Source organism: Balaenoptera musculus, chromosome 10 (assembly GCF_009873245.2).
Source record: "Balaenoptera musculus isolate JJ_BM4_2016_0621 chromosome 10, mBalMus1.pri.v3, whole genome shotgun sequence".
Taxonomy (NCBI): Eukaryota; Metazoa; Chordata; class Mammalia; order Artiodactyla; family Balaenopteridae; genus Balaenoptera; species Balaenoptera musculus.
Window position 1 is genome coordinate 35,674,130 of NC_045794.1, and position 27,288 is coordinate 35,701,417.

Here is a 27,288-nt window from a genome sequence, read left to right on the forward strand (position 1 = left end):
AGGAGAAATGTTGACCCAACATTAATACTGCATATATGCAAACTCATCACTGTTTTTAGCATAATCTAAAGAGACTATCCCAGATAAATGTTTTTAGTTTTCTGATATGTTATCTGTGATCACTGAATTATTGGGGAATTTTTTCTTATCCTCAAAGCATTCAAAATCAGGAAATGGTTTTAACTTGCCCTGAATGAAAGTCTGCAACATTCATGACAAAGTAAAGAATTTAGAAAAGACAATTCCTTCTATTCTTTTCTTTTAATATTTATTTATTTGGCTGCACCCGGTCTTTGTTGCAGCACACGGGATCTTAGTTGAGGCACACGGGATTTTCATTGCGGTGCGCGGGCTCTTATTTGTGGCACGTGGGATCTAGTTCCTTGACCAGGGATCGAACCCGGACCCCCCGCATTGGGAGTGTGGACTCTTAACAACTGGACCGCCAGGGAAGTCCCATCCTTCTATTCTTTTCAGGATGAATGTTTTTCTAAATGCTATTAGGTTTGTCAATTGCTGCCACACATAACCCCTGGTTACTCTGCTTTATTAAAGCCCCGCTTCAAAATATAGAAAGAATAAACTTGACCCAGTGAAGAAAAGTACAATCAATTATTCTTTTTGCAGAAGATGCACAAATATAATGATCTAAACCTACTGTTAATATGTATAGAAGAGCTAGAGTACAATAAAAAATTCTCAGAAAAGGGGCCAAAATATGGAATACCTCATTCAATAAATGATGCAAAAACATTTATTGAGCATCTACTGTGCATTAGATACCGTGTCAAGTGATGGAGATACAGCGATAAATGACAAATAAACCCTGCCATGTGTGAAACAGAGCAACAATTCATTCTATATAAACCTGCGTTAGAATTTCTTCAGAAGCCTCACTCCTTATTTGTCTCACCCACTGTTATTTCTACCTTGAAAATGAACTTCTGGGAGTTACCTACTTCTGATCCTTGCCTTTCTGGGACAGTATTCTTTAAAAGCACCATACTACATTTCTCTTCTCTTCTATTTGAATCACTACCCAAAAAGTAAAACTTCATGCCTCTAACATACCATCTGTTACTTCAATCAGGAATGGCCTCAGCCATGGTGGTTGACAACTAGATTCACCAAGTTCCTGTTACCACTGAGAATTCAAGCTGCACCAGTGTTGAAAGTTAGCCCCAGGGTAAGAATCGAGTTCTTGAGGTCAGTGAAGCCCACCATACTTCATATCCCGTCATTCTTGACCACAACTCCACAGTCTGAAAGCAGCAACCAGATACATCTCTCCTGCTTTCATCCTCATATCTCTCTGGATTTCCTTCCCTCTGAAACATCCTCCCAAGGTCCTGAAGATCGTGGAAATGGCTACCGCTTTCTACTCCCTGTTTCTATGCCCCTTTCAAAGTGACTTTAGAGGTCCTCCATCATCGCACTGGCCTTGTGACTTGACTTGGCCAAAAGAACATGGTGGAAGTAACAATGTTTGACTCAGTTCGTAGCCTAGGTCTCAAGAAATTTGCAAGCTTGGACTTTCTTAGGAATCTGTAGTTAAACAAGCCTGGACTAACCTGCTAGTTTGAAAGAAGATATGGAAAGAGACTCCTGTTATCCCAGCCACAAAATGTGAGGCTGTCCTAAAACATCCGAGTTAACCCACCAGCTAACTAAAGATGCATGCGCAAGTCCTGCCAAGACTAGACCAACCAAATCAAGACTGAAAAAAAAAATTCCCAGGTGCTCAATCCAAATTTCCAACCTGCCAAACTACTGTTTTAGGCTACTGAGTTTGGGGATGTTTTGCTACAAAGCAAGAGCCAACTGATCCACAGGGCTTCCAACCCTCCATCACAACCATTGTCCATATATATCCTCCACAATCTAACACCTTACAGAATGCTCCCTTCACTTCCCTGCTTTGATTGAAACTTAGATTTTCAGTGAGGATAATGTTTCTTTCTCTGAAACCATGCCGTTTAGATTTTTCATTTTCCCATACCACATTTATGTCTGTGATAGGAGGGAAGTGTCACTTCCAAAACACCATTCTTTCATCCTTATGGAAGAATCCATCCTCCTTTGATTTCCATCCCTTCCCCACTACTACCTCTCCTTATTAATATCATCTATCTATGACCGAGTCACTGGAACCTAAAAAACAATCTTCCTTTCCACTTTGTCTTGGGAAACTTCGAAAGGTTTTTGGAAATTTTATTCAACACCTAGAACCTAAGTTTCCTTGCCTCCTGGTATACAGCGAATTTCATTCCTTCACCACTTAAGCATCCTATTTCCATAGCCATACCCTTGAACTTGTCAACACCCAGAATTACTCCACCCTGAAATACTGCAAATCTTAAACCATGAAACTGATTTCAGTAATACATTCAAAATAACAAACAAAAATAACCACAGAAACATTTTCTGTGTTATCCATCAAAGAATTATCACAAAAAAAGGTACCAGAATCAGACACACATATGACTGAGCTTTGAAAACCGTTTAGGAACAGATAATTCTCATGATATGTAAAAGTCATCTGGAAGCATAAATGAGAGAAAATAACCCAAGGAAGTTTTTAGAAAGAAAAATGATGGTTTTTCCAGATAATAACTCATACTAAAAGGCTAAAATAATTCAAATACTGTAGAATCAGTACTATAAGAGACAAATAGATTAATAGAAAATAAGAGAAATCTGGGACTTCCTGGTGGTCCAGTCGTAAAGAATCCATATTCCAATGCAGGGGACACGGGTTCGATCCCTTATCAGGGAACTAAGATCTCACATGCTGGGGCAACTAAACCCACACACTGCAACTTCTGAGCCCGTGCGCCTCTACTAGAGAGCCCACGTGCCACAAACTACAGAGCCCACGCACTCTGGAGCCCGTGTGCCACAACTAGAGAGAGAAAACCCTCACGCCACAACTAGAGAGAAGTCCACGCGCTACAACAAAGAGCCCATGCACTGCAATGAAGATAACACGTGCCCCACCTAAGACCAAAGCAGCCCAAAAAAAATATTTAAAAAAGAAGTCTTGTGGTTGAACTGTATTTCCTAAACACCATCTTACAGACTGATCAAATAGAATAAAATAAAAATAGTACAGTAAAATCTTTAAAAAAAAGAAAAAGAAGAGAAATCCTAGAAACAAACCTAAATACATGTAAATACGTAAATATTTAATATAAGATAAAGTGGCATGTTAATCAGTGAACGAAAGAGCTAGTCAACAAATGATACTGGAATTATTGGTAACTTGTTTGGCAAAAAAAAAAGTTAGCTAGAATTATTATCTCAGGTATGCAAACTAAATCCCAGATTGTTTAAACTTAAAATGAAAAGGGAGGGGCCATTCAGAAATTAGAAGGTAATATTTTTATGAATAAAAAGAGGAAAAGGGGGCTTCCCTGGTGGCGCAGTGGTTGAGAGTCTGCCTGCCAATGCGGGGGACACGGGTTCGAGCCCTGGTCTGGGAAGATCCCACATGCCGCGGAGCAACTAGGCCCGTGAGCCACAACTACTGAGCCTGCGCGTCTGGAGCCTGTGCTCCGCAACAAGAGAGGCCGCGATAGTGAGAGGGCAGCGCACCGCGATGAAGAGTGGCCCCCACTTGCCGCAATTAGAGAAAGCCCTCGCGCAGAAACGAAGACCCAACACAGCCATAAATAAATTAATTTAATTTAATTTAATTTAATTTAAAAAAAAAAAGAGGAAAAGGTCTTTTTTAGCATGACTCAAAGACTCCATTACATAAAATTTTGAATCTTCTTTATGTTGGAAAATACTAAATAGAAGGAGTAACATTATGAAAATATATTTGCAACATACATAACAGATGAGTTTTAGTATAAAAAGAGCTCTTATGAATCAAAAAGCAAAAATACAAGGAATTAAATTTTAAAGTGGACAATGTAGATAAAAAATTAAATTAAAAAATAAATACAAATTTCCAAGGAACACAGGAAAAAAATTCCACAATTCAGATCCTTAGCTCTACTTTTGACCTCTGTCCCAGACTCCAGACTCAAATATATAACTACTTGCCTACATTTCCATTTAAGTGGCTAATACACCTGTCAAACAGAACATATCTAAACTGAACTCTTATCTTAGCCACCCTCCCAAATCCGGTTCAATTATCCATTTTCTCATCTTAGTAGCAACTCCATCCTTCTACTTCTTCAATCCAAAAACTTTGGAGTCATCCTGACTCTTCTCTTTTAACTCATACCCATATCAAGCCATCAGAAAATCCTGTTGGCTCTACCTTAAATATATATCTCTTCTACTTAATGAAGCTACCATCATCTTTTCTCTGGATAACTGCAAAAAAAAAGACCTGCCTTGTTTAAAATGTGCAACTTGCATCCCATTGCCCTTAGGATGAAAATAAAACTCCTTAATCTGACCCCTTCTTATCTCTCCAGCTGCATCTCACATTGTGCCCTTGACTCTCTGCACATCAACCACATCAGCTTCCTTTCACAACATCCTACCTTCCTACACAAAGCCTTTGTATATTAAATTCTCTCAGCCTGAACATTTCTTCCTTCTTCTTTTTACTAGTGTAATGCTATTTATTTATCAGATCTCAACTCAACATCATTTTCTAAAGGATGCCTTCTCTGATCTCCACGCTAGATGAATTTCACTTACTACAGGTGCTTTATCAACATCTTACTGCTGCAACATTCCACTGCATACTTGATTATAATATGATCAATGCTTGTCTCCCTGACTTGATTATTAGGCTCATGAGGGCAGAGAAAAATCTTATTTTGTTCACCACTGTATCCCCAGCGTGTAGCAGAGACTAATTCACAGGAGGTGCTTAATAACTATTTTTCAAATTAATGAAAATTATAGGAAAGAGACACAGTGGCAAGATACATGATTTCACCTTTATTTCCCTCAATTTCCATATGCATAGGACAATCATCCCCCTACTACTATTTCCAGTATTATTCCAAGCTCTCCAGCTCCTAAGCTCATTCCTAGGCCTATGGCAAACTCAGCCAGGAGAGTTCATCCAATTGCATTTCACATTCAGCTGATTGTCTCCCCCAGCTCCAAGTCCTACAGCATTTAGAAATCCTGGTCTGAAGGGACATTAATAGATGAAATAAACCAGTGAACAAGTACAATGTTCATCTTGTTCTATACAAGCCCACCCCCTCCCTCTTTCCCGACTAACAAAAGTGACCTTTCTGAGATTCAGGGCCTGAGAAACGCTGGGGGTAAACCATAGGCATCAACACAAATGAGAAATTCTTAACACTGCTTGCTGTGAGATAAACTCATTTGTGCTCAGAAAAGTGCAAATTTTTATTGGTTTAAGGACATGATACTTACCCACAAAATAGTGTGAGAAGAATGTGTTACCCACTGCTCTTTTATTCTCTTCCTCCAAACGTAATAAAGAATTAGCTTCCCAAATCTAACAATAACAACTCAGGGAAAAAAAAGTTCCTCTTTCATGTCTTCTTATAAATGATTCTACAATAAACTATGAGGAATAGGTTGAATAAAAACTTGAATCGGTTGAATAGCTAACTCTTTGCTAATCAAAGTGTGTTCAGTGTGTTCCACAAAACAGCATCACCCAGGAGCTGGTTAGAAATGCAAACTTTCAGGCCCCACCCCAGAACCACGGAATCATAATTTTCATTTTAACAAGATCCCCAGGTGATTCATATTCCCATTAAAATCTGAGAAGCATGGAGCTAAGCGATGTGCTCCTGCGTACAGGCCTCACAGCTTGTTCAATGAAAATTCAGGTCTCAGGAAACTTACGAATATATGGATCACGGATCATTGGGTTAAAATCATAAATATTATATCTGTATATGATCTATTACGCTCTGGAGACTTAAAATTCGCTCCTAAGTTTCTGAGTTTGTTGCACAAGTGTTTGTGAGACGTGCCTTTACAATCCGAATTAATATTTATAAGTGAGGGCCACTCTGAAGTCAGCCAGCTCAGAAATGTTTTTATACCAACAATGTAATTAAAGTGTAAAACAAACAATAAGACCAAGATCTGAACATCAAATCCTAAAAACCCGGTGTGGTCCAAAGTCCAGAGATCATATAGCCAGTTCCCCAATAGAGGCAACATTCCAGCAACTGGGGTGAAGAGGGTGTAAATAGCAGCTGCTGTGATTTAGAAGCAAAATCTAGGCAAAGATTCTAGTATGTAATGTGGATAGAATATTCTAGTAGTAGGACATGGGATTATAGCAGCCATTCCAAAGAAGAGATATTTTACAAGTTTAACATTCCTGAGTTGGATGCAGCTCCATTCTTAACCACCACCAACTCCAGTAATGACTTTTAAAGCAATTTCATGTGATTTCATATGTATTTTTTATAGTTAAATAGTTCTGAACTGGAGGCCAGCTTTTGTATAAAAAGAAATGTGCCTGAATTGTACTCTATCACAAGCATCTCTAAACTGAAAAAGAGAATGCTTTTCTGATCCTTCCTCACACTGAACTCCTATATCATTATGTTTTCTTCATCTAATTTTTAATCTATACTAATTTTACACAGTCTGTAAATATGTACCAGAGAGCACAGGCCACACACAGGCATCCAGAGGGGAGGCTGGTGATGCTGAATTGCTATTTCATCCGTCCTGTTGGGGACGGTGGGAGCCATGGCTTTATTCTCCAATGGGCACTATGACGTCCATTTACCTTTACTATGCAGTTGGTCTTCCTGACTCACTACTTTCCACAAAATTGCCAAAATCAACTTGTAAGATGCTTTAAATTGCATATGTCTATTTTTCCCTATTCCTAATTTCAAAATGCCATTTTGTCTGATCTCTATTGAGAAGAAAATAAGCTCATTTTTAAAACAATTACCTAACAACACGGCAAATAAGAAGCTGCATTTTCTGTCTAAGATAAATATTTCTTCTTCTCTCAAATTGTGTCTCCCATGAATTATCGCTCTTTTGCTTTGGTATAAATCTCAAATCCTCTCACTCGTTTCAAAGCCTTACACTACTAAGAAGGACTAGCTTTCTGATCACCTAAAGCGTCCCATTTTTAGTCTCCTAGAACTGTGCTAGACAGTTTGATTTAATTATTATTAAAGACAAATTTGCATAAAGCTTTCTTCTGAAGAGTTTGAGGCCATTTAAGCAATGTCATTAGATGGGCAGAGATATTCTTTTGAGAAAATGTAATGGGGCATGAAAAATAATAAAATCCACAAAATACATTTATTCAAGTATCTTAATAATTAAGAGAAATTACAATTCACAGTAAAGAACTAGAGGCTGAGGACTCTCTATTATTTTAAAATAAAACATGATTAAATAGGCATAGCAGGGTGCATCAAAATCAGAGGGCAGTACCCGTGTTATGTCTTCTGGAAAGCCACTTTCATTTCAGAAAAAAATAAATTCAATATATTCTCATGCCATCTATGGAATTTACCAAAGATGCAGAACAGCAATTAATTTTAATAATAATTTCCTATGAGCTCACCAGACAATACTCTTTGAGGTAAAACAAGAAAGTTCAGACTTCCATAGACTTATCTTTCATGGAGGGATCTCCCATGAATTGATATTACCTTGTCAAAGTCGCTTGGGAAAAAGAAAAATGCCCCTGGTGCTCTTTTTAAAGACCTCATGAAACTGAGAAAAAAGTGGTGTTTTCAGTTTTCCCTCAGCACTGCCACCAAGTGCTCCTCACTAGAAGGGAAAAACACCCAGCTTTTTGTAATTTAGAGCAAGAAAATAATTGTAGAGCAAAAGCTGACAATATTTAAAAGTGCCACAGTCTCTGACCCAGCAATTCCACCCTCAGCATTTTACTGTATAAAGCCATATAAAAGTGCACCAAGATTATGCAGGAATGACATCCCACAATATTGATTTTCATAAGCAAAACTACAACAACAAATCAGAAACAACAAAAATATCCTTTGAGGGGGAAGAAATAACATTATGATAAATTATACAGTGGAGTACTATGCAGCCGTTTTTAAAAGTTTGTTGATGCAGAAATATCTCCAAGATAAAAGTACAGGAAGATGTATGACATCATTTACTGTACATGAAAAGCCTACACACGCATATGTGAGTGGACGCATTGAAAATCACCTGGAAGGATACACAAGAACTAGAAGTTCAGGGGATTTCATGGTGAAAAAAAAAAAAAAAAGTTCAGGGGAGGGAGGAGAAGGGAGATTTTTTACTTTTTATTTTATATCTTTTTGGATGGATGAATGTTTAACGTATGCAGGCATTATTTTTAGTTAAAACATTAAAAATGCTGGTTGCCAAGGGTGGGTGGGAGGGGTGGCTTGGGAGTTTGGGATTAGCAGATGCAAACTATTATATATAAGATGGATAAACAACAAGGTCCTACTGTATAGCACAGGGAACTATATTCAATATCCTGTTATAAACCATAATGGAAAAGAATATGAAAAAGAATGTTTTATATATATATATATATAAAAAACTGAATCACTTTGCTGTACAGTAGAAATTAACACAACATTGTAAATCAACTATACTTGAGTAAAATAAATTTTTTAAAATGCTGTAGTAGGATTAGGAAGAAAGAATGATAGAGTCAAACATCTCAGAACTGTGGAGTACAGGACACAGCAGCAAATCATTGTGACATTGCCATCGTCCTGTAATTCTGCCCTGCCTTTGCCTGGTATCTCAGCTCTGCTACAAGCTGACAAATTAACAATAGATTTTTTTATTTTGCTAAAAGATCATTAAAATGTATCATGCAGTGTCTCATACAGTCATTAATCCAAAGGCTATATTGTTAATTATTCTTGCTTATTAATATATTGCCAGTTCAGTGTTTTTTCCTCTGATTTGACATTTATCAGTTTTCATAATGCTTAAAAGATAGCAGTATGCCAAATGCCTGTTTGAAGAGTTTATGAAAAAAATCAGCACAAAATTAATGATAGTGTTCAGGAAGCCTACAGGATTATCTCGACGAAACCTCTCTTTAATAAAACTTAGCTATTTGTCTTTAGTGAAAATACTCCCTATCACAAGTTCAATGACCTTAACTAATACACACGTGAACTATTTTCTCACCCATTTCTTCATATTTACCTATAGAATTAGAAAAGTGTCATAATTCTGTGATTTATCCAGTATTATTTTGAATACTAAATTAAGGTAATTTTGGTGAGAAAAGACAATCCAAACCAAGGCCATGCACTTGATTTACACCAACACCATGAGCGCTCAGCTCATTCAATTGTTTGCTGACATAATATTCCTTAATAACCACAGACATTCAGGAAACTTCCCCAAAATATTGTGTTTGATATGTAACACAACACACCTTCCTTTTGATTGCTATTTCTACCTTTTTCATTATTGCATAGATCCCCCCGAGTCAGCATTAACATTCTGGTCATGTAGCCCCTCGTGTCTCTATAAAGCCAAATAATTTATAATCGTTTTCATGCATGAGAACCTCCAGTGCATACTGCATATTTCCCATGCTTCCAGAATTACTGTAGAGACAGCTAAGTTTATTGGTTATGTTGCTCCAAGATTATTTTCTTTTTTAATGTAGCCTATATAAATTATGCGTTTCTTTTTTTTAAGAAAAGAGATTCTTGGTGAACTATATCCCATTGCTTTTTCTTCCTCCTCCCTATATTCACAGGTTTAAAAGTCTCTGAGTCAGTTTCATTACTGCCATTCCTTTCTTTAAAAAATCCCCAAATTACTTGAGTGACTGTCATTTAATCTCTGTCCCTACTTTGCTATGCATTTTAAGTGACAGGGCTAGGTCATCCATATTTGCATGCTAACATGAAAATAAAAGAATCAAACCTCCAAAACTAAAAAACCAAGAAAAATGCTTTTGGGGGAAATGTTTGTATTTAAAAATCTACTCTTATTTTCTATTATTTAAAATTAGGGAAATTGGTCCATAAATGTATGAAAAAGTGCTCATCTTCATTAGTCATCAGGGGAATGCAAATTTGAACTACAGTACAATATGATGTACCAATATAATTTATCATAATGCCTAAAATTAAAAAGACCAAAAATGCCAAGTGTGGGTGAGATTGTGGAGCGACTGGAATGTTCATACACCACTGGTGGGAGGCCAAACTGGAATAAGCACTTTGGAAAACTGTTTTGCTATAGAATAAAACAGTTTTTACCCTGTGGCCAAATAATTCTAAGGTATATACCCATCAGGCATGCATAACACCAAAAAAGATGTAAAGAACATTTATAGAAGGACTATTTATAGAGCCAAAAACTGGAAACCACCTAACTCACTCTTCAATAATAGATTGGATTGTGATACATTAACACAAATGGAACATATACAGCAATAAGTATGAATAAACGACGTCTACATGCAAAAATATGGATGAATCTCACAAACATGATTTTGAATGAAAGAAGCCAGACTCAAAAGAATATATAAAGCATGATAAATTGGTTCCACGTGTAAACCTTGGTCAAGACCTATCCAAAATATTGAAGGTGGAATGGCCTTAAAAAAGAGTAGTACTGTATATCAGAACAGAATTTGAAAAAAAAAATTACCTTGCATTACAAACTAACTGTTTGATCTTAGAAAAGCAATTTAACCTCCCAGGCTTCATTATTCCTATGTAAAATAGGGGTACTGAAGCTTTACCTCCTCAAAAGCAAATTGCTATTCTGAAGATCTCTAGGTCCTATGTAGCTTTAAGATCTATGACCAAATGAGTTTCACTAGTTTGTATTTTCATCAATAAAAACAAAAATGATTCTTTTAATAAAAACAGTAATAATAGGTAACTTCGTTCTAAGCACTTTACATATATTACTCATTCAGTCCTCACACCAACCCTTACATATAACATCACGGATGAGGAAACTGAGACTCTGAGAGGTTAAGTAACTTGACCGAAGTTGCACAGCTAATAAGCTAATAAGCAGTAGAACCAGAATTCAAACCCAGAAAATCTAACTCTATAACCCACATGCTTAACCACTCAATATGCAAAGATATCAAAAGTCCATTTTATCTAAGCTAAGAGGGTTTTTAAATTAAGTTTAAAACAATATGATATCTAATCAGCACAAAGCATATTAAAATGTAATCTATATTACATATTAAAACCCTGATTTTGTTCAGCCAAAATAATGATTTTAACTTATTCATATAAATCTGGCCTCTTTGAGAAAACACCAGTTAAAATAACTATGGCTACTAGGCAAGCACCAACCAATTCTGACGGTCACATTCACATTTCCTGTATTTGATGCTTTTCTAGAAATGGAAAGGAAATCTGCCTTCCTTGTTGTTGTTTATTAAAACATAGCTTTTTCTGCAAAAGTCATTAGACCATTAGTTCAGATTTGCTTCAGATTCCCTATTTTCATGAATCACTTTTTCTGTGAAGCAGAGCTCTGTGCTCAAACTTGAATCTACAGTCCACTGAAAGAAAATAAATGAATTCACTGAATACTTTAAAAATGTTTTCTAAGTTCAGTGATTTTAGTAACTTTCTATTTCCTAGAACTTTAGTTGATTATTTTCTGACAATTTTTTAAACTGGGTTGAGATTTTATGTACTGTAATTAGTTTGACTTCATCCTATTTCAGATCTAATGTCACCCAAAATACTTATACTTTACATTTTCTAGAGCTGCCTTGAATTTGCGTCAGTCAGTCTTGCTGTTGGCTAGTTGAGAGCCCTGGGACTGGAATAAAGGGTATGGCAGTGGTGGCTGAAAAGTAAGCAGAGTGGTACTCTGCGTACTTCGTAATTTCACCTAGACTTAGCCAGAACCCCAAATGGCTTTGTATGGTAAGCTTAGTTACCGATTGATGAAAGTAGATCACTGAGATTAATTATAGCAGGTGGTTTTTAAAGAGGAAAGTAGGCTGGCAAAGCACAGCACTTTCAGATAGAATTTCTCTGGCACATCGAACTAAATGTGTGTTCTTGGGCAAGTCACATAATCCCTCTAATGAGGAAGACGGAGACAATGCCTACCTTATACAGTTACTGTGAAGTTCACCTGAGGAGCAAAGTATGTGCCTTCTAATCTGAGGAAGTGATGTGACTTCATTATAGTTGTGACTATTATTACCTTAATGATTTGACACTGGTGCATTCCTGCCTTTGGATTTCATCCTCTGTTTAACTCCACCACGGGGGCTCAACGGTTGAGGCATAAAAGGTTTAGCCCCTCCTCCCAACACTTTGCTTATGTCGAGTCAAATAAAGAAAAGTGACAGGCTTGGTTCTCTCTGACTTCTTTCCCAGAATAACAACCTTCTTACTATTCAACAGTATTTATATTTGGATAAAGGGCTAGAGTTGAAGTTACAGAGGGAAAATATAAAGCAGGCTGCAAAATAGGGCTGCTCAGAGTTGCACAAACAACTCTGACGCAACAAGGCTGAAAACAGTAAATAAAGAACACCAGAAAGGACTGGCCGCGTGCACGTGCTTTGTTCCTTTCAGCCTTGGCAGAGTAATAGTTCAGCGGTTCGGTTACATGTTTTCCCTTCCGAGGGCTTTAGAAACAATAAATGATTAATCTCTTTAAATAGTTCTCACTAAAGAATATACTTTGTTAACTTTATGTCATTAAAAAGGCTATGGAGCCAAAGAGTTTCAAAGATCAAATGAGTGCAGCGTGTAAGAGGAAGGCTGTGGTGAAATGTCTATTTAGGTCTTCCGCCCATTTTTTATGCTGGAGAGGGTGTGGAGAAAAGGGAACCCTCCTGCACTATTGATGGGAATGTAAATTGATACAGCCACTATGGAGAACAGTGTGAAGGTTCCTTAAAAAACTAAAAATAGAACTACCATATGACCCAGCAAGCCCACTCCTGGGCATATACCCTGAGAAAACTATAATTCAAAAGGACACATGTACCCCAATGTTCACTGTAGCACTATTTACAATAGCCAGGACATGGAAGCAGCCTAAATGTCCAACGATAGATGAATGGATAAAGAAGATGTGGTACATATATACAATGGAATATTACTCAGCCATAAAAAGGAACAAAACTGGGTCATTTGTAGAGATGTGGATGGACCTAGAGTACTTCATACAGAGTGAAGCCAGCCAGAAAGAGAAAAACAAATATCGTATATTAACGTATATATGTGGAATCTAGAAAAATGGTACAGATGAATCTACTTATAGGGCAGGAATAGAGACGCAGATGTAGAGAACAGACATGTGGACACAGAGGGGGAAGGGGAGGGTGGGATGAATTGGGAGATTAGGTTTGACATAAATACACTACCATGTGTAAAACAGATAGCTAGTGGGAACCTGTTGTATAGCACAGGGAGCTCAGTTCGGTGCTCTGTGACGACCTAGATGGGTGGGATGGGGGTGGGAGGGAGGTCCAAGAGAGGGGATATAGGTATACATATAGCTGATTCACTTCATTGTATAGCGGAAACTAACACAACATTGTAAAGCAATTTTACTCCAATAATAATAATAATAATAATAATAATAAAGAGGAAGGCTTATGTTTGTGTTTTAAAAAGTAAAACACATCGAAATTATATTCCACTGAAATTAAGTTCTCGTAAATTATAACACTGATACTACTGGGGAAATTTACAGAGGAAAATGATACTGTTTCCTTCCCCTCATATGTAACAGTGAAACACACACACACACACACACACACACACACACACACACACACACATATATACAAACACACAGAACATCATGGATCTGTATAACTATTAGCTTCTCCCACTTTCAGCACATATGAAAATCTGAACTATCTAAACAAGTCGGCTAATGATTGTTAAATTTATTGTAAATATTATTTATCCTTTATAAAATATTTTTTGCAAAACTTTTCAGAAGCACATTTCCTGAAATACTTCTAGTGACTGTTTTTAAATTTATGCATGTGGATATTGTATATTGCGTTTATATGAAATGCCCAGAATAAGCAAACACATAGGAACAGAAAGTAGATTAGCAGTTGCCAGGGGTTGGCAGGAGAGGGGAGGGCAGAATGATTCTTAATGGTTATGGGGTATCTTTCTGGCATAATGAAAATGTCCTGGAATTAGGTAGTGATGATGGTTGAACAACCTTACAAATATACTAAAATATACTGAATTGTACACTTTTTTAATGGGTAAATTACATAGTATATAAATTATACTCAATAAAAAGTTATGTTATTTCTTTTCTGCATAAAAAATTTTGTGCATGAGACACATTCCCAAATAATCTCTAATAATATTTACCATATGAACTAAATACTTATTTCTTGTAGGAAAAAAAAAATCTATGGGTGTTTACTGAAAATATCATGTTAGCCCTCATAAAATGTTGAATTCATCAGAACCAGAGGTTCAAATACTCGAAATACAACCAACTATAGGACACAAATCCTCTATATTCCATGGCACTCATATCTCTGAATATGACCAGAAAGACAAAGTCACTTAATCCTTATTATTTTTTAACTGCATGAAATGAAAGACTCAAATGAATTATTGTGATACCTCTCCAGTGATGCTATGGTCCCCTCATTGATCACTTACTTGCAGCTTTCACTATTTTATGTATGAGATACAGTTGATTTCCAATCATTAACACCAAAGTCTGCCAGAAGCACTTTGCATTAATGAATTTCAAAATATTTTACCATTTCATTAAGTCTAACTACATGCTTTCTGGGAAGATTTCAAGCACAGTCTGATTTAATAGGCAGCTTACTGTTGGTAACAGAGACAAATGGTAAAAGCAGAACTGAAATTCACAACTTCTGACTAATCCATCTATCATGATGGTCCATTATTTCAATCAGCCTGTCTCTAATAAAATCAACATCACTTAATGTAAATGTGAATGTAAATATTCACAGGTAACAATGTAGAAGTATCAGTGGAAAGGATGAAAGAAATAAAAGCCAAAAGTATGATTCCTGCTACTGTTGTGTTATGACTATAAAGTCCTAGAGAGGGACCTTCTTCCTCCTACCTCCAAGCATCTACAAAGAAAACTACAGAATATCGTCACGAGCTTTTTATTATTAATACAAGTTCAAGGAAGAACTCAGATTACCCCTCACCAAGGAAATTAGCTGGTGACATCTGTGAGAACGACCGCATTCAACCTTTCCTGGTTCAGCCAAATCTACTTGACTAGGCTAATACACTCTCATGAAATGGATTGGCTTCAAGGTAAAGTCTAACAAAATTAAATATACATGAGCTCCTGAGGGAATTACATCAATGGACTACAAAGCGACTTCCTGATTTTTCTCTGAGAACTTGTCACTCTCACCAGAAGGAGCACCTTGCACACTGTGCAGGCAAGAGGAAGGTACGGCAGTGGTAACGGAGACCAGTGAGTATCAAATCCCTAGAAAGAGCAGCTGTTACTTGCGTTTCCCTCTCCCTTGCCCTCCCCCTTTTCTGTCTTGTGGGCGTGCGCGTGCATGTGAGTGTATGCTTATACTGCACTTACACAGCCCTAGATAGTCTGCAAACTTTGTAACAACCCAGTTTTCATATATGTTACTATTGCATGGTAAAAAAATTAATAATAATAGCTAAATTTTAAATGCTACTTTTAACATGGACTTAAGGCAATCTTTTAAAGTGTAAGTAATAGAGATGCGATGATTTATGTTATTAAATAAATGATTTAGAACCCATCTGAGGATAGCTATCGATTAAAAGAGCATTTCCAGACATCAGAAGTGAACTGCATACAACAGCTGCTAAAAGGCAGACGGCTTCCTCATTCAGTGGCATGAGCCTCTTTTTATGAATTAAGACCATGGCCCTGCCCTGTCCACACTGGACAGTCCTATAACAATGAGCACTTCTGTGGTTTGGACTAATAGAGTTTTGTATCTTCTGCTGTTGAAGGTCACTTGTATCTTGGATTTTCTTGTTTATCTTGACTGAGTGTGGACTATTCTCAACCTAGTTGAGAGGTATTTGTATCAGGCAGTGTTAATGAGAGAAAAGCCTTCCACTAAGTTTCTTACATATCTGTGCTACTACTGTCACTATACAGAATAGATTCCTCCAAGAAAAACTTTCTTGCTAAAATACAAGTATAGCACCTTTAAGTGGAAAAGAACTGCTCAACCAAAATAGAGAAGGTATTTCCATCATTTCTAAAAGCTATTTAGCTTACCCAGATTAAACCCATGAGGGGTGAATATTTATTAATACAAAGCTTTAGTTTTGCCAAAAAAGCATTCATCATAAAAGTTATGCTCACATTTGCATTCCTTACAGCACTTGCCATCCACGTATGCAGGAGCCGACTTGAGGGGGCAGTCAGGATCTGGGCAAATCAGAGTCTCACACTGGATGGTTCCATTCTGAGAAGAAAACAGTATTTTAAAGAATTTCCAAGTTGCAGCTTGGTAGCTTTCAAGTATTGTTTAATATATTTCTTAAATTTCAAACTCTTCATGTAAAATGTCATAAATACCACTATTCTCTTTGGTTATTATACAGCAAAACCCATAATAATACAGTAAAACCCACAGTAATACAAGTCGGGTCATAACACAGATGGTGATTGGCTCCATCTTCTGTCCAGCAACTGAACTAGAGTTCTCACCTCCTCTTGTGAAGTGGATGAGGACAGGTGTGGAGGGAAGGGCACCTGCTGACAGGGAAACAGCAGGCTGAGGGTCAGCCTGGGGCACTCGTGTCTCCCCAGATGACTCACAAAATGAGCATCAACAAAGGAGAAGATTTTTGGAAGAGCTGCTGCCGCGCTGGAGACCCAGTCTCAGGATGCCGAAATCTTCCCAAGGATATTTAAGCTTGGACAGGCCACCACCATGAATTGATGCTGACAATCATCACAAGAGGTGCCACACTGCAAAGGGGACCTCAAGGAATTTGATTCCCAAAGGTCACCCAGAACTCCCAGGTAGGTTAGCTGCTTTTCTAGTCGCTTTATTGACTTCACCATACCACATCTTGTATTTTACTCAATTTGATTTTTGGCGCCCATTTAACAAGTTGGGAAGGTTTTACTGTATTTGTAAAATGCTATGACTTTAATAGGAATATATGTTCCTGAACAGAAATCATACAAAGCAGGCACACACGTACACACATGTACAGTTATTTCACAGCTAACTTTGACCTTCTTACATCATGATGTTCCACTTTTGAATAAACTGGATGAACTTGGGAAAAAATTTTTTAGACCTCTGACTTCTTTCCAGTCAATGAGTTTTAACAGATAATTCATGTGGAATTTAAAAGTTCAAAACTAAACTCATTTTGAACTTTTCTTTGAAAATGAACTTACATGTGTGAAATAATAATGCACTAAATATTCTACTTAATTAGTGAGCAGTTAAAGAACTCAAACTTATTTATACTCTATAATTTGTATTCCACTGTATTAGTAAACTTTTAAAGATTATTTAAACTCCATTATTTGTTTGTACAGCCCAATCTGGACACAGTATTTCCTGTTGCACTTAATTTAGTTTTATCAAAATGCATTAATAAAACATGAGGGGAAAATCCCTGAAAAAGTTACGGATAACAGGATAGAATCCTTTGGGAATCCCTTTACTCACCCAATTTAAATTGTTAACTTCATGTGTGGACGAATAAACTTAAAACTTTATAGCATTCTTAAACCCTAATCATCTTTATAGGCTAGAAAGTGTCTTTAATAATGCAACACACAGTTCTTTAGATTTGACTGGGTTTACTGGCACTTTAGTGTTGTGTCTTGAGGAAATGGGTCTTGAACTTTTCATGATGACATTGTTTTAATAAATTTTTAAAGAGTGGGGACATCTGAGTTCCCTTAGTCTGAACTCCAGCAAAAGCCATACCAGGCATGTGCAGTTCTTACAGCCGTCTGTCCACGACTCGAATTCTCGGTAGGTGGTTCCCTTCATGGTGCAAGTCCTTTCACAATAGCACTGGTCCAATCTATTCATTCGCTGTTCGGCTCGAGACAGCTGTGGCACAAAGGAAGGGGTTCATATTGTTCACCATTCCAGCAATGCAGAAAGGCAAAATACTCCAACAGGCATCTGACTGTTTTTCAGGTGAATAGCTGTAATGATGGCTGTGTCCATCAACTATTTATTATAAATATACGTAAGCCTTTATTTTTTTCATTTTATTCTTTTCCATTGTGATCTATTACAGGATATTGAATATAGTTTCCTGTGCTATACAGTAGGCCCTTATTGTTTATCCACTCTATATATAATAGTTTGCATCTGCTAATCCCAAACTCCCAATCCATCCCTCCCTCACCCACCTCCCCCTTGGCAACCACAAGTCTGTTCTCTATGTGTGTGAGTCTTTTTCTGTTTCATAGGTAAGTTCATTTGTGTCATATTTTAGATTCTACATATAAATGATATCGTATGGTATTTGTCTTTCTCTTTCTGACTTACTTAATTAGTATGATAATCTCTAGGTCCACCCATGTTGCTGCAAATGACTTAAGCCTTTAATTTAAAAGAAAGGATTTTTTCCCCTCTTCTTTTTGTAGTAAACTTGTCCCCTGCCTTTGGGGGGAAAAAAGCAGGATTTATATGATGCAAAAGAAGGCTAAGTCAAAATAGCATCATCCACAATGCAGAGAAGCATTTTCCATTTTTAAAAATGTTTAATTTCATGACTATGTTTGCTCGAGTGCAAACATAAATTTTAGAATATATATTGGGTCAGAAACAAATCACTGATATACAACACAACTTTCAGGTCATAAGTAACTGCTATGCAACATGACAACAGCCTGGTGAAACTATAGGTAAACTTGATACAGGCTTAAGACAGCCAATATTCTTACAACTGTAACAGAGTGGTAGAAAGATTTTGTGGGACCATTTCCTTGACATAATTCTAGTGCTCATATTCTTTACAATGTCCTCTGGGCTCCTTCCTTGCAAAGAAAAACTAAATAATAATAAAAACTAAATTAAACAATAAATCCTACTGTCGTAATAAGCAGGGGAGTAATCTGCCTCATTCTTGATTTACTGAATCATTTGTTATACAGATGGCAAGGGTTTGAATATTTATAAGCCCCTTTCTTGAGCAGGGATTTCAGTTCAGTCCTGGTACATGGTAGGGTATAAGAAAAGTCTCAAAGGTGAACAACTGTGGTTATAAAAGGAATTGTAAGGAACCTCAAGGATTTTTGAGCTCCCCCAGACTCTATTTCTAAGGAGCTTTTACCTTGGCTGATGTTTTGGCTAAAATGTCCTGCAGCTCCATGATTTTCTGCACGAGTCCATGAAAGTCATTGCAAGTTGGACAGGCTAGAATTACAAACACCACATTGGTCAAGTTATATTTATAAGGAGTTCAATCTGGTTAAGTCTATGCTGACAACTAATATATGAGAACTCCAATTTCAAACTGACATTTTGGACAAAACTAAGCAAGAAGCATACTTTTCATTACACGGTGCAAGAACTAATGGACTTACTGCGATTAAGATCTGGGCACTGAGCAATAAATCCTTGGGGCATGACAAGTAATTGCACGTCTTGCATTATACCCTGTGTGAGAAAAAATTTTGAAAAAGACGTATTACTTTCATCTACCCAAATTATGTTCAACAGTCAAGTTCATGAAGGGAAACATTACAGGATAGACTCACCAAAATCCCTGAATAAAATCTTTTTGAATACATTGCTTTGACTTCAAACCAAAGGGAAAGAAAAAATCAGGCAGGCAAAATAGATGATTACCTACGTACTTTCTTATTGATAATATTTTCAAAGCCTTAAGATTAAATGTCAAGATATAATTAAGAGGCAATAGTATGTGTTTGGGGAAGTTATTTTTAGTTAGCCACTGAAGAAAGGCTTGAAAATGACCTTTAAAAATCAACCTGAAAATCACTTTGGGTTTCAACAACAGTGAAACTGATACCAGTTTTAAGTTAACTGCAATCATCAAACAGAAAACAAGAGAAAAGCTAAGTCACAAGAGCAATGTTTATTTGAGCATTTCTTGTTTCTCGGTTGGATATTTTAAAGTGAATTTCTCAATTTAAAAAGGACAAGAGATTTATTAAACAGCTACAGCAAGACTTAGTGATGAGTCCTTAGGAGTACAGAAAGTTTAGCCTAAAATTTTTTAAAATGCCAACTGGAAATGACCCATTTTATACAGAAGGTCACATCACATGTTTACATGTGAAGTTTACATGCATCCTTCGGCATTAAGATATAATTAGCTTCCAGCTTATAAGGCTCTTAAAGCAATGGCCAAATGGTAGCTCAGAAATGACTTCATCAGACACACTCCAGCTGTCCCTTTCATTCACCACCCCTCTCTCTTCCTTCAACATCTTTATATATTTTCTTTAAGTAATATTTCACTTTATCCCTTTGAAAAATGGAAATAGAACATTTAATGACAGAGGTGACATACCAATGTATTATTAAGACAATTTTGAATGTACCTACAAAGATTTACCAGTCAAATCCTGGCCTATATATCTTCTACATATTTAATCTCATTAGTAGCATGGTACAAAAACAGTGTCAGTGTAAATGATAAATATTTAAGTATACTATGTGGCAATTGCTGGATCTGCTGTTTGCTTGGGGTTTGGATCAGGGAAGCAACTTGTATACAACAAAATCCTATCACTTGGTAGCAGCAACATGAAAGCAAAGCTACCATGTAGAGTTCTATAGTTTGTGCACTGCCCAAATCTAGTGAGCACCATTTACAGTCTACAGTAAAAATTATGGCCCCTAGAGTAGTACACATAACAGACGTGTGAGAAGGTTTCTGACAGGACATCTGGGCTCCAAGGGGAAGAGTGCCATGATTAAATAGAGGAGAGACTTGGCACCTGTAGCACAAATTTGCTATCCCTTATGTGGGAAAAGAGCACTGATTTTTCAGGACTCACAAGCATGGGATCAATTCCCCATGACTGGCTTTGGATAAGTTGTTTAACCTCTCTGAACAGGTTTATGCATATGTAAAAGAGATTTTAAAAAAATATAAAAGGCCCTGCACCAAGGCTAGCAAGACTAGGATTCGATGAAATAACATATTCAAAGCACTTGGTTTCCAGGTGGCAGTTTAAGTAAGTTTTAAAAATACCTTTTCCGGGAATACAAACCTTTCTTTGAACACAATTTTAAAGTTACTGGTACCTACTCTAGCTAGAACTCCATGAGTTAGACACATCACCTATCATTCTTTCATTTAACAACCATCGGTCGATCCTCTTCTGTATGACAGGCGGTGTCAGAGTCATTGGGGGGAAAATGATTACACTATGGGCTTGTAGTCAAGCAATTTTCTGGACTTTATTTCCTCAGCCTTAAAATACTGAAAGTTAAATGGTATGTCTTTTAGATCCCATGATGCAATTCCATGGAGTGTGTCTCTAAATAGACAATAAGAAAAAGATATAAATTATAACTGCTTTCTAGCTTTGATGGATTTGTGCATATATATGTATTCCTTTCTCACTTTCAGAAGTACAAAGAGACCATGAATAATGAATATTGAAAAGTTTTAATCCTCTATTATTAACACCCCTATAAAAGTATCATCAAAGGTTATATTTCAAAGGTAGAGAGTTTATTTGTATATTAACATTTTAGATTTTTATTACTTTGAGTGCCTGATTTCAAGAAGATGTTAACTGCCCTGATTGAGCCTTGTGATTGTCTCTGTTATGTCTAAAGTTCAAACTCATTCAGGAAAAAAAAGAGAAAATAGTGCTGACCGGCTAAATTAAACACCGGTGTAAAAAAAAAAACTAAAACAGAAATAGACACAAATAGAAAAAAAACTATACACATCAAATTATTTTGCTTTACACCATAAAAAGCAAAACGTACTTTTCCGAATTCATTAAAAAGCATTTATATTTACACTTTACGCTCAGAGTTTAGTCAGGAGATACCTTAAAATATCCGTGTGCATTATTTCTCTGTCCCAGCCAAAATGATGTGCCCACAGGCAAGTCTGTGGAAGGCTTTTCCACGACTCTTTCATATATTCTGCAAAGAAGCATCAGGTAAGTAATGTGCATTAACCATCGTTTCTTAGAATCTTCCATTACCTGAACTGAGAACATTTCACTCACTTATTGCAGTCGACGTGTAAAATCAAGTGGGAGGCACTGATGGCTAAGGAGAGCTTGTGCCACTTATCATCAGCCAAAATGTAGGGAAACACTTCTGTGTGAGGATGGTGGCTGCCGGAGCGGTAGTGCAGTCTGACTTCATTCCCATGGCCGTTGCTTTCCAGTTCCAGGTACCTGCACAGGGAAGAAGAACCACACGAGGCCCATTGAAAATAAAGCTCAAAAATGATGTACATGACCTCTGTCTCCAGAAAGATGGACTAGACATACTTTTCCTATTCCTCCCAGTAAGTACAACTAAACAGTATATTATAAAACAAACAATAAGAGTCTGAAAGATGGAGAAAAGTTTTTAAAATGCAAGGGCACTCAGGGCCCGAGTAACAACAGAATGGTGAGTGAAGTGGGTTTTCTTTTTGCCTCATATATGCCAGTCTTGGAGCTGGAGAAGCCAGCAACCTGGAAATACCAATGGATGCAGACAGAACAATTCCCCTCAAAAGCCTGCTCACTCCAGCTAAAGTACCAAAAAAGGAGAAGCCCAGAAAGGCAAAAACTTTTAGAGAACAACCACTCTATTCCAGCCAAGCACCACAGGAAAAACTGTGATTCCATCCCCAAACATGTCAGCAAAGGCTAAGTGGGGAGTCTAGATTTCCACTCTCTTGAGGCAGAAATCAGGTACCCAACACCTCTGCCAGGGTGGTGCCAGCAAAGGCCAACTAGAGAGCCAAGAATTGTAACCCTGTCAGCCAGTAATGAGATGAACGATGGCATCAGTGGAGACCATGTTCCATCCCTAGTAACAAAGCACACTGCCTTCTCAGAGGAGGCCTAGTGGAGAGTCAGAACTTTCACCATCACCCTGCAGTAATGACACCATCCCTACCAGAGTGTCTGGTAGAGACTGTGTGGGCAGTTGGAACTTCCACCCCCTCACCCAGAAATAGTAAAAGTTCTCACTTAATTGTCAACTGAAGGCCTAGTAGGGAACATGGATTTCTAGTTCCACCTGGAAATAACAAGATGACACCCCCTCATCCTCTGCCAGTGCATTGTCAGAGAAAGTCACATAAAATATGGAGTTTAAATGAGATCCAAGTCTTAGAACATCATACAAATATATCCATGTTTCAAACCAAGTCTCAAAACATTATACAAAAATATCCAAGTTTCAATCAAAAATCAAACACCATACCAAGAATCAGAAAGATCTCAAATATAATGAAAAAAGACAATCAATAGATATCAACATCACAAGATGACAGAGATGTGAAAATTACCTGACAAAGATTTTAAAGAAGCATTGATTAAAATGAGCAATTACAAACATATTTGAACACACTTGAAACAAATGAAAAAAAGTTAGAGGCTGAGATTGGTTCAAGATGGTGGAGTACAAGGATGTGTTCTCCTTCTTGCAAGAGCACTGGAATCACAACTAACTGCTAAACAATCATCAACAGGAAGACACTGGAACTCACCAAAAAAGATACCCCACATCCAAAGATAAAGGAGAAGCCACAATGAGATGGTAGGAGGGGCACAAGCACAATAAAATCAAATCCCATAATGGCCAGATGGGTGACTCACAAACTGGAGAACACTTATACCACTGAACTCCACCCACTGGAGTGAAGGTTCTGAGCCCCACATCAGGCTTCCCAACCTGGGGGTCCAGCAATGGGAGGAGGAACTCCGAGAGAATCAGACTTTGAAGGATAGCAGGATTTGATGGCAGGGCTTCGACAGGACTGGAGGAAACAAAGACTCCACTCTTGGAGGGCACACACAAAGTAGTGTGCACATCAGGACCCAGGGTAAGAAGCAGTGACCCCACAGGAGACTGGACCAGAACTACCTGCTAGTGTTGGAGGTTCTCCTGCAGAGGTGGGGGTGGCGCTGTCCCACTGTAAGGACAAGGACACTGGCAGCAGAAGTTCTGGAAAGTACTCCTTGGCGTGAGCCCTCCCAGAATCTGCCATTACCCCCACCAAAGAGCCCGGGTAGTCTCCAGTGTTGGGTTGCCTCAGGCCAAACAACCAACAGGGAGGGAACCCAGCCCCACCCATCAGCACACATGTGGATTAAAGTTTTACTGAACTCTGCCACCAGAGCAACACCCAGCTCTACCTACCACCAGTCCCTCCTATCGGGAAGCTTGCACAAGCCTCTTAGATAGTCTCATCCACCAGAGGGCAGACAGCAGAATCAAGAAGGACTACAATCCTACAGCCTGTAGAACAAAAACCACATTCACAGAAAGATAGACAAGATGAAAAGGCAGAGGGCTATATACCAGATGAAGGAACAAGATAAAACCACAGGAAAACAACTAAATGAAGTGGAGATAGGCAACCTTCCAGAAAAAGAATTCAGAATAATGATAGTGAAGATGACCCAGGACCTCGGAATAAGAATGGAGGCAAAGATCGAGAAGATGCAAGAAATGTTTAACAAAGACCTAGAAGAATTAAAGAACAAACAAACAGAGATGAACAATACAGTAACTGAAATGAAAAACACACTAGAAGGACTAGAAGGAATCAATAGCAGAATAACTGAGGCAGAAGAACGGATAAATGACCTGGAAGACAGAATGGTGGAATTCACTGCTGTGGAACTGAATAAAGAAAAAGGAATGAAAAGAAATGAAGACAGCCTAAGAGACCCCTGGGACACCATGAAATGCAACAACATTCGTATTACAGGGGTCCCAGGGGAGAAGGGAGAGAGAAAGGACCAGAGAAAATATTTGAAGAGATTATAGTCAAAAACTTCCCTAACATGGGAAAGGAAATAGTCACCCAAGTCCAGGAAACACAGAGAGTCCCAAGCAGGATGAACCCAAGGAGAAACACGCCGAGACACATAGTAATCAAACTGACAAAAATTAAAGAAAAATAAAAATTATTGACAGCAACAAGGGAAAACGACAAATATCATACTAGAGAACGCCCATAAGGTTAACATCTGATTTCTCAGCAGAAGCTCTACAAGCCACAAGGGGGTGGCATAATGTATTTAAAGTGATGAAAGGGAAAAACGTACAACCAACATTACTCTACCCAGCAAGTATCTCATTCAGCATTGATGGAGAAATCAAAAGCTTTACAGACAAGCAAAAGCTAAGAGAATTCAGCACCAACAAACCAGCTTTACAACAAATGCTAAAGGAACTTCTCTAAGTGAGAAACACAAGAGAAGAAAAGGACCTACAAAAACAAACCCATAACAATTAAGAAAATGGTAATAGGAACATACATATCAATAATTACCTTAAACGTTAATGGATTAAATGCTCCAACCAGAAGACACAGGCTCACTGAATGGATACAAAAACAAGACCCACATATATGCTGTCTACAACAGACCCACTTCAGACCTAGGGACACATACAGACTGAAAGTGAGGGGATGGAAAAAGATATTCCATGGAAATTCAAATCAAAATAAAGCTGGAGAAGCAGTACTCATAACAGATAAAGTAGACTTTAAAATAAAGAATGTTACAAGAGACAAGGGAGGACACTACATAATGTCCAAAAAGAAGATATAACAATTGTAAATATATATACACCCAACATAGGAGCACCTCAATACATAAGGCAACTGCTAACAGCTATAAAAGAGGAAGTCGAAGTAACACAATAATAGTGGGGGACTTTAACACCTCACTTACAACAATGGACAGATCATCCAAACAGAAAATTAATAAGGACACACAAGCTTTAAATGACACAATAGACCAGATAGATTTAATTGATATTTATAGGACATTCCATCCAAAAACAGCAGATTACACTTTCTTCTCAAGTGCACATGGAACATTCTCCAGGATAGATCACATCTTGGGTCACAAATCAAGCCTTAGTAAATTTAAGAAGATTGAAATCATATCAAGCATCTTTTCTGACCACAATGCTATGAGATTAGAAATGAATTACAGGGAAAAAATGTAAAAAACACAAACACATGGAGGTTATTTTATACGTTACTAAATAACCAAGAGATAACTGAAGAAATCAGAGAGGAAATCAAAAAATACCTAGAGACAAATGACAATGAACACAAGACAATCCAAAACCTATGGAATGCAGCAAAAGCAGTTCTAAGATGGAAGTTTATAGCACTACAAGCCTACCTCAAGAAACAAGAAAAATCTCAAATAAACAATCTAACCTTACACCTAAAGGAACTAGAGAAAGAAGAACAAACAAAACCCAAAGCTAGTAGAAGGAAAGAAATCATAAAGATCAGAGCAGAAATAAATGAAATAGAAACAAAGAAAACAACACCAAAGATCAATAAAACTAAAAGCTGGTTCTTGAGAAGATAAACAAAATTGATAAACCATTAGCCAGACTCATCAAGAAAAAGAGAGAGAGGACTAAAATCAATAAAATTAGAAATGAAAAAGGAGAAGTTACAACAGACACCACAGAAATACAAAGCATCCTAAGAGAATACTACAAGCAACTCTATGCTAATAAAATGGACAACCTGGAAGAAATGGACAAATTCTTAGAAAGGTATAACCTTCCAAGACTGAACCAGCAAGAAATAGAAAATATGAACAGACCAATCACAAGTAATGAAATGGAAACTGTGATTAAAAATCTTCCAACAAACAACAGTCCAGGACCAGATGGCTTCACAAGTGAAATCTATCAAACATTTAGAGAAGAGCTAACACCCATCCTTCTCAAACTCTTCCAAAAAATTGCAGAGGAAGGAACACTCCCAAACTCATTCTATGAGGCCACCATCACCCTGATACCAAAACCAGACAAAAATACTACAAAAAAAAGAAAATTACAGACCAATATCACTGATGAATATAGTTGCAAAAATCCTCAAGAAAATACTAGCAAACAATCCAACAACACATTAAAAGGATCATACACCATGATCAAGTGGGATTTATCTCAGGGATGCAAGGATTCTTCAATATATGCAAATCAATCAATGTGATACACCATATTAACAAACTGAAGAATAAAAACCATATGATCTTCTCAATAGATGGAGAAAAAGCTTTTCACAAAATTCAATGCCCATTTATGATAAAAACTCTCCAGAAAGTGGGCATAGAGGGAACCTACCTCAACATAATAAAGACCGTATATGACAAACCCACAGCAAACATCATTCTCAAAGGTGAAAAACTGAAAGC

At 37.4% G+C, this 27,288-nt stretch overlaps 1 protein-coding gene across 3 annotated transcripts in view; it reads right to left on the reverse strand.

The window, feature by feature from the left end:
- NELL2 (neural EGFL like 2) overlaps window positions 1–27,288 on the reverse strand; it is a 357,101-nt gene that overhangs the window by 242,028 nt on the left and 87,785 nt on the right. For all 3 annotated transcript variants that reach the window (XM_036866748.1, XM_036866747.1, XM_036866749.1), the window contains 6 exons: window positions 22,114–22,287; window positions 21,931–22,027; window positions 19,477–19,549; window positions 19,224–19,306; window positions 17,861–17,989; window positions 16,267–16,369 (listed from right to left, as the gene is read on the reverse strand). In XM_036866748.1, coding sequence (XP_036722643.1) covers window positions 16,267–16,369; window positions 17,861–17,989; window positions 19,224–19,306; window positions 19,477–19,549; window positions 21,931–22,027; window positions 22,114–22,287 — 659 coding nt within the window. The remainder of the gene's footprint in view (window positions 1–16,266; window positions 16,370–17,860; window positions 17,990–19,223; window positions 19,307–19,476; window positions 19,550–21,930; window positions 22,028–22,113; window positions 22,288–27,288) is intronic.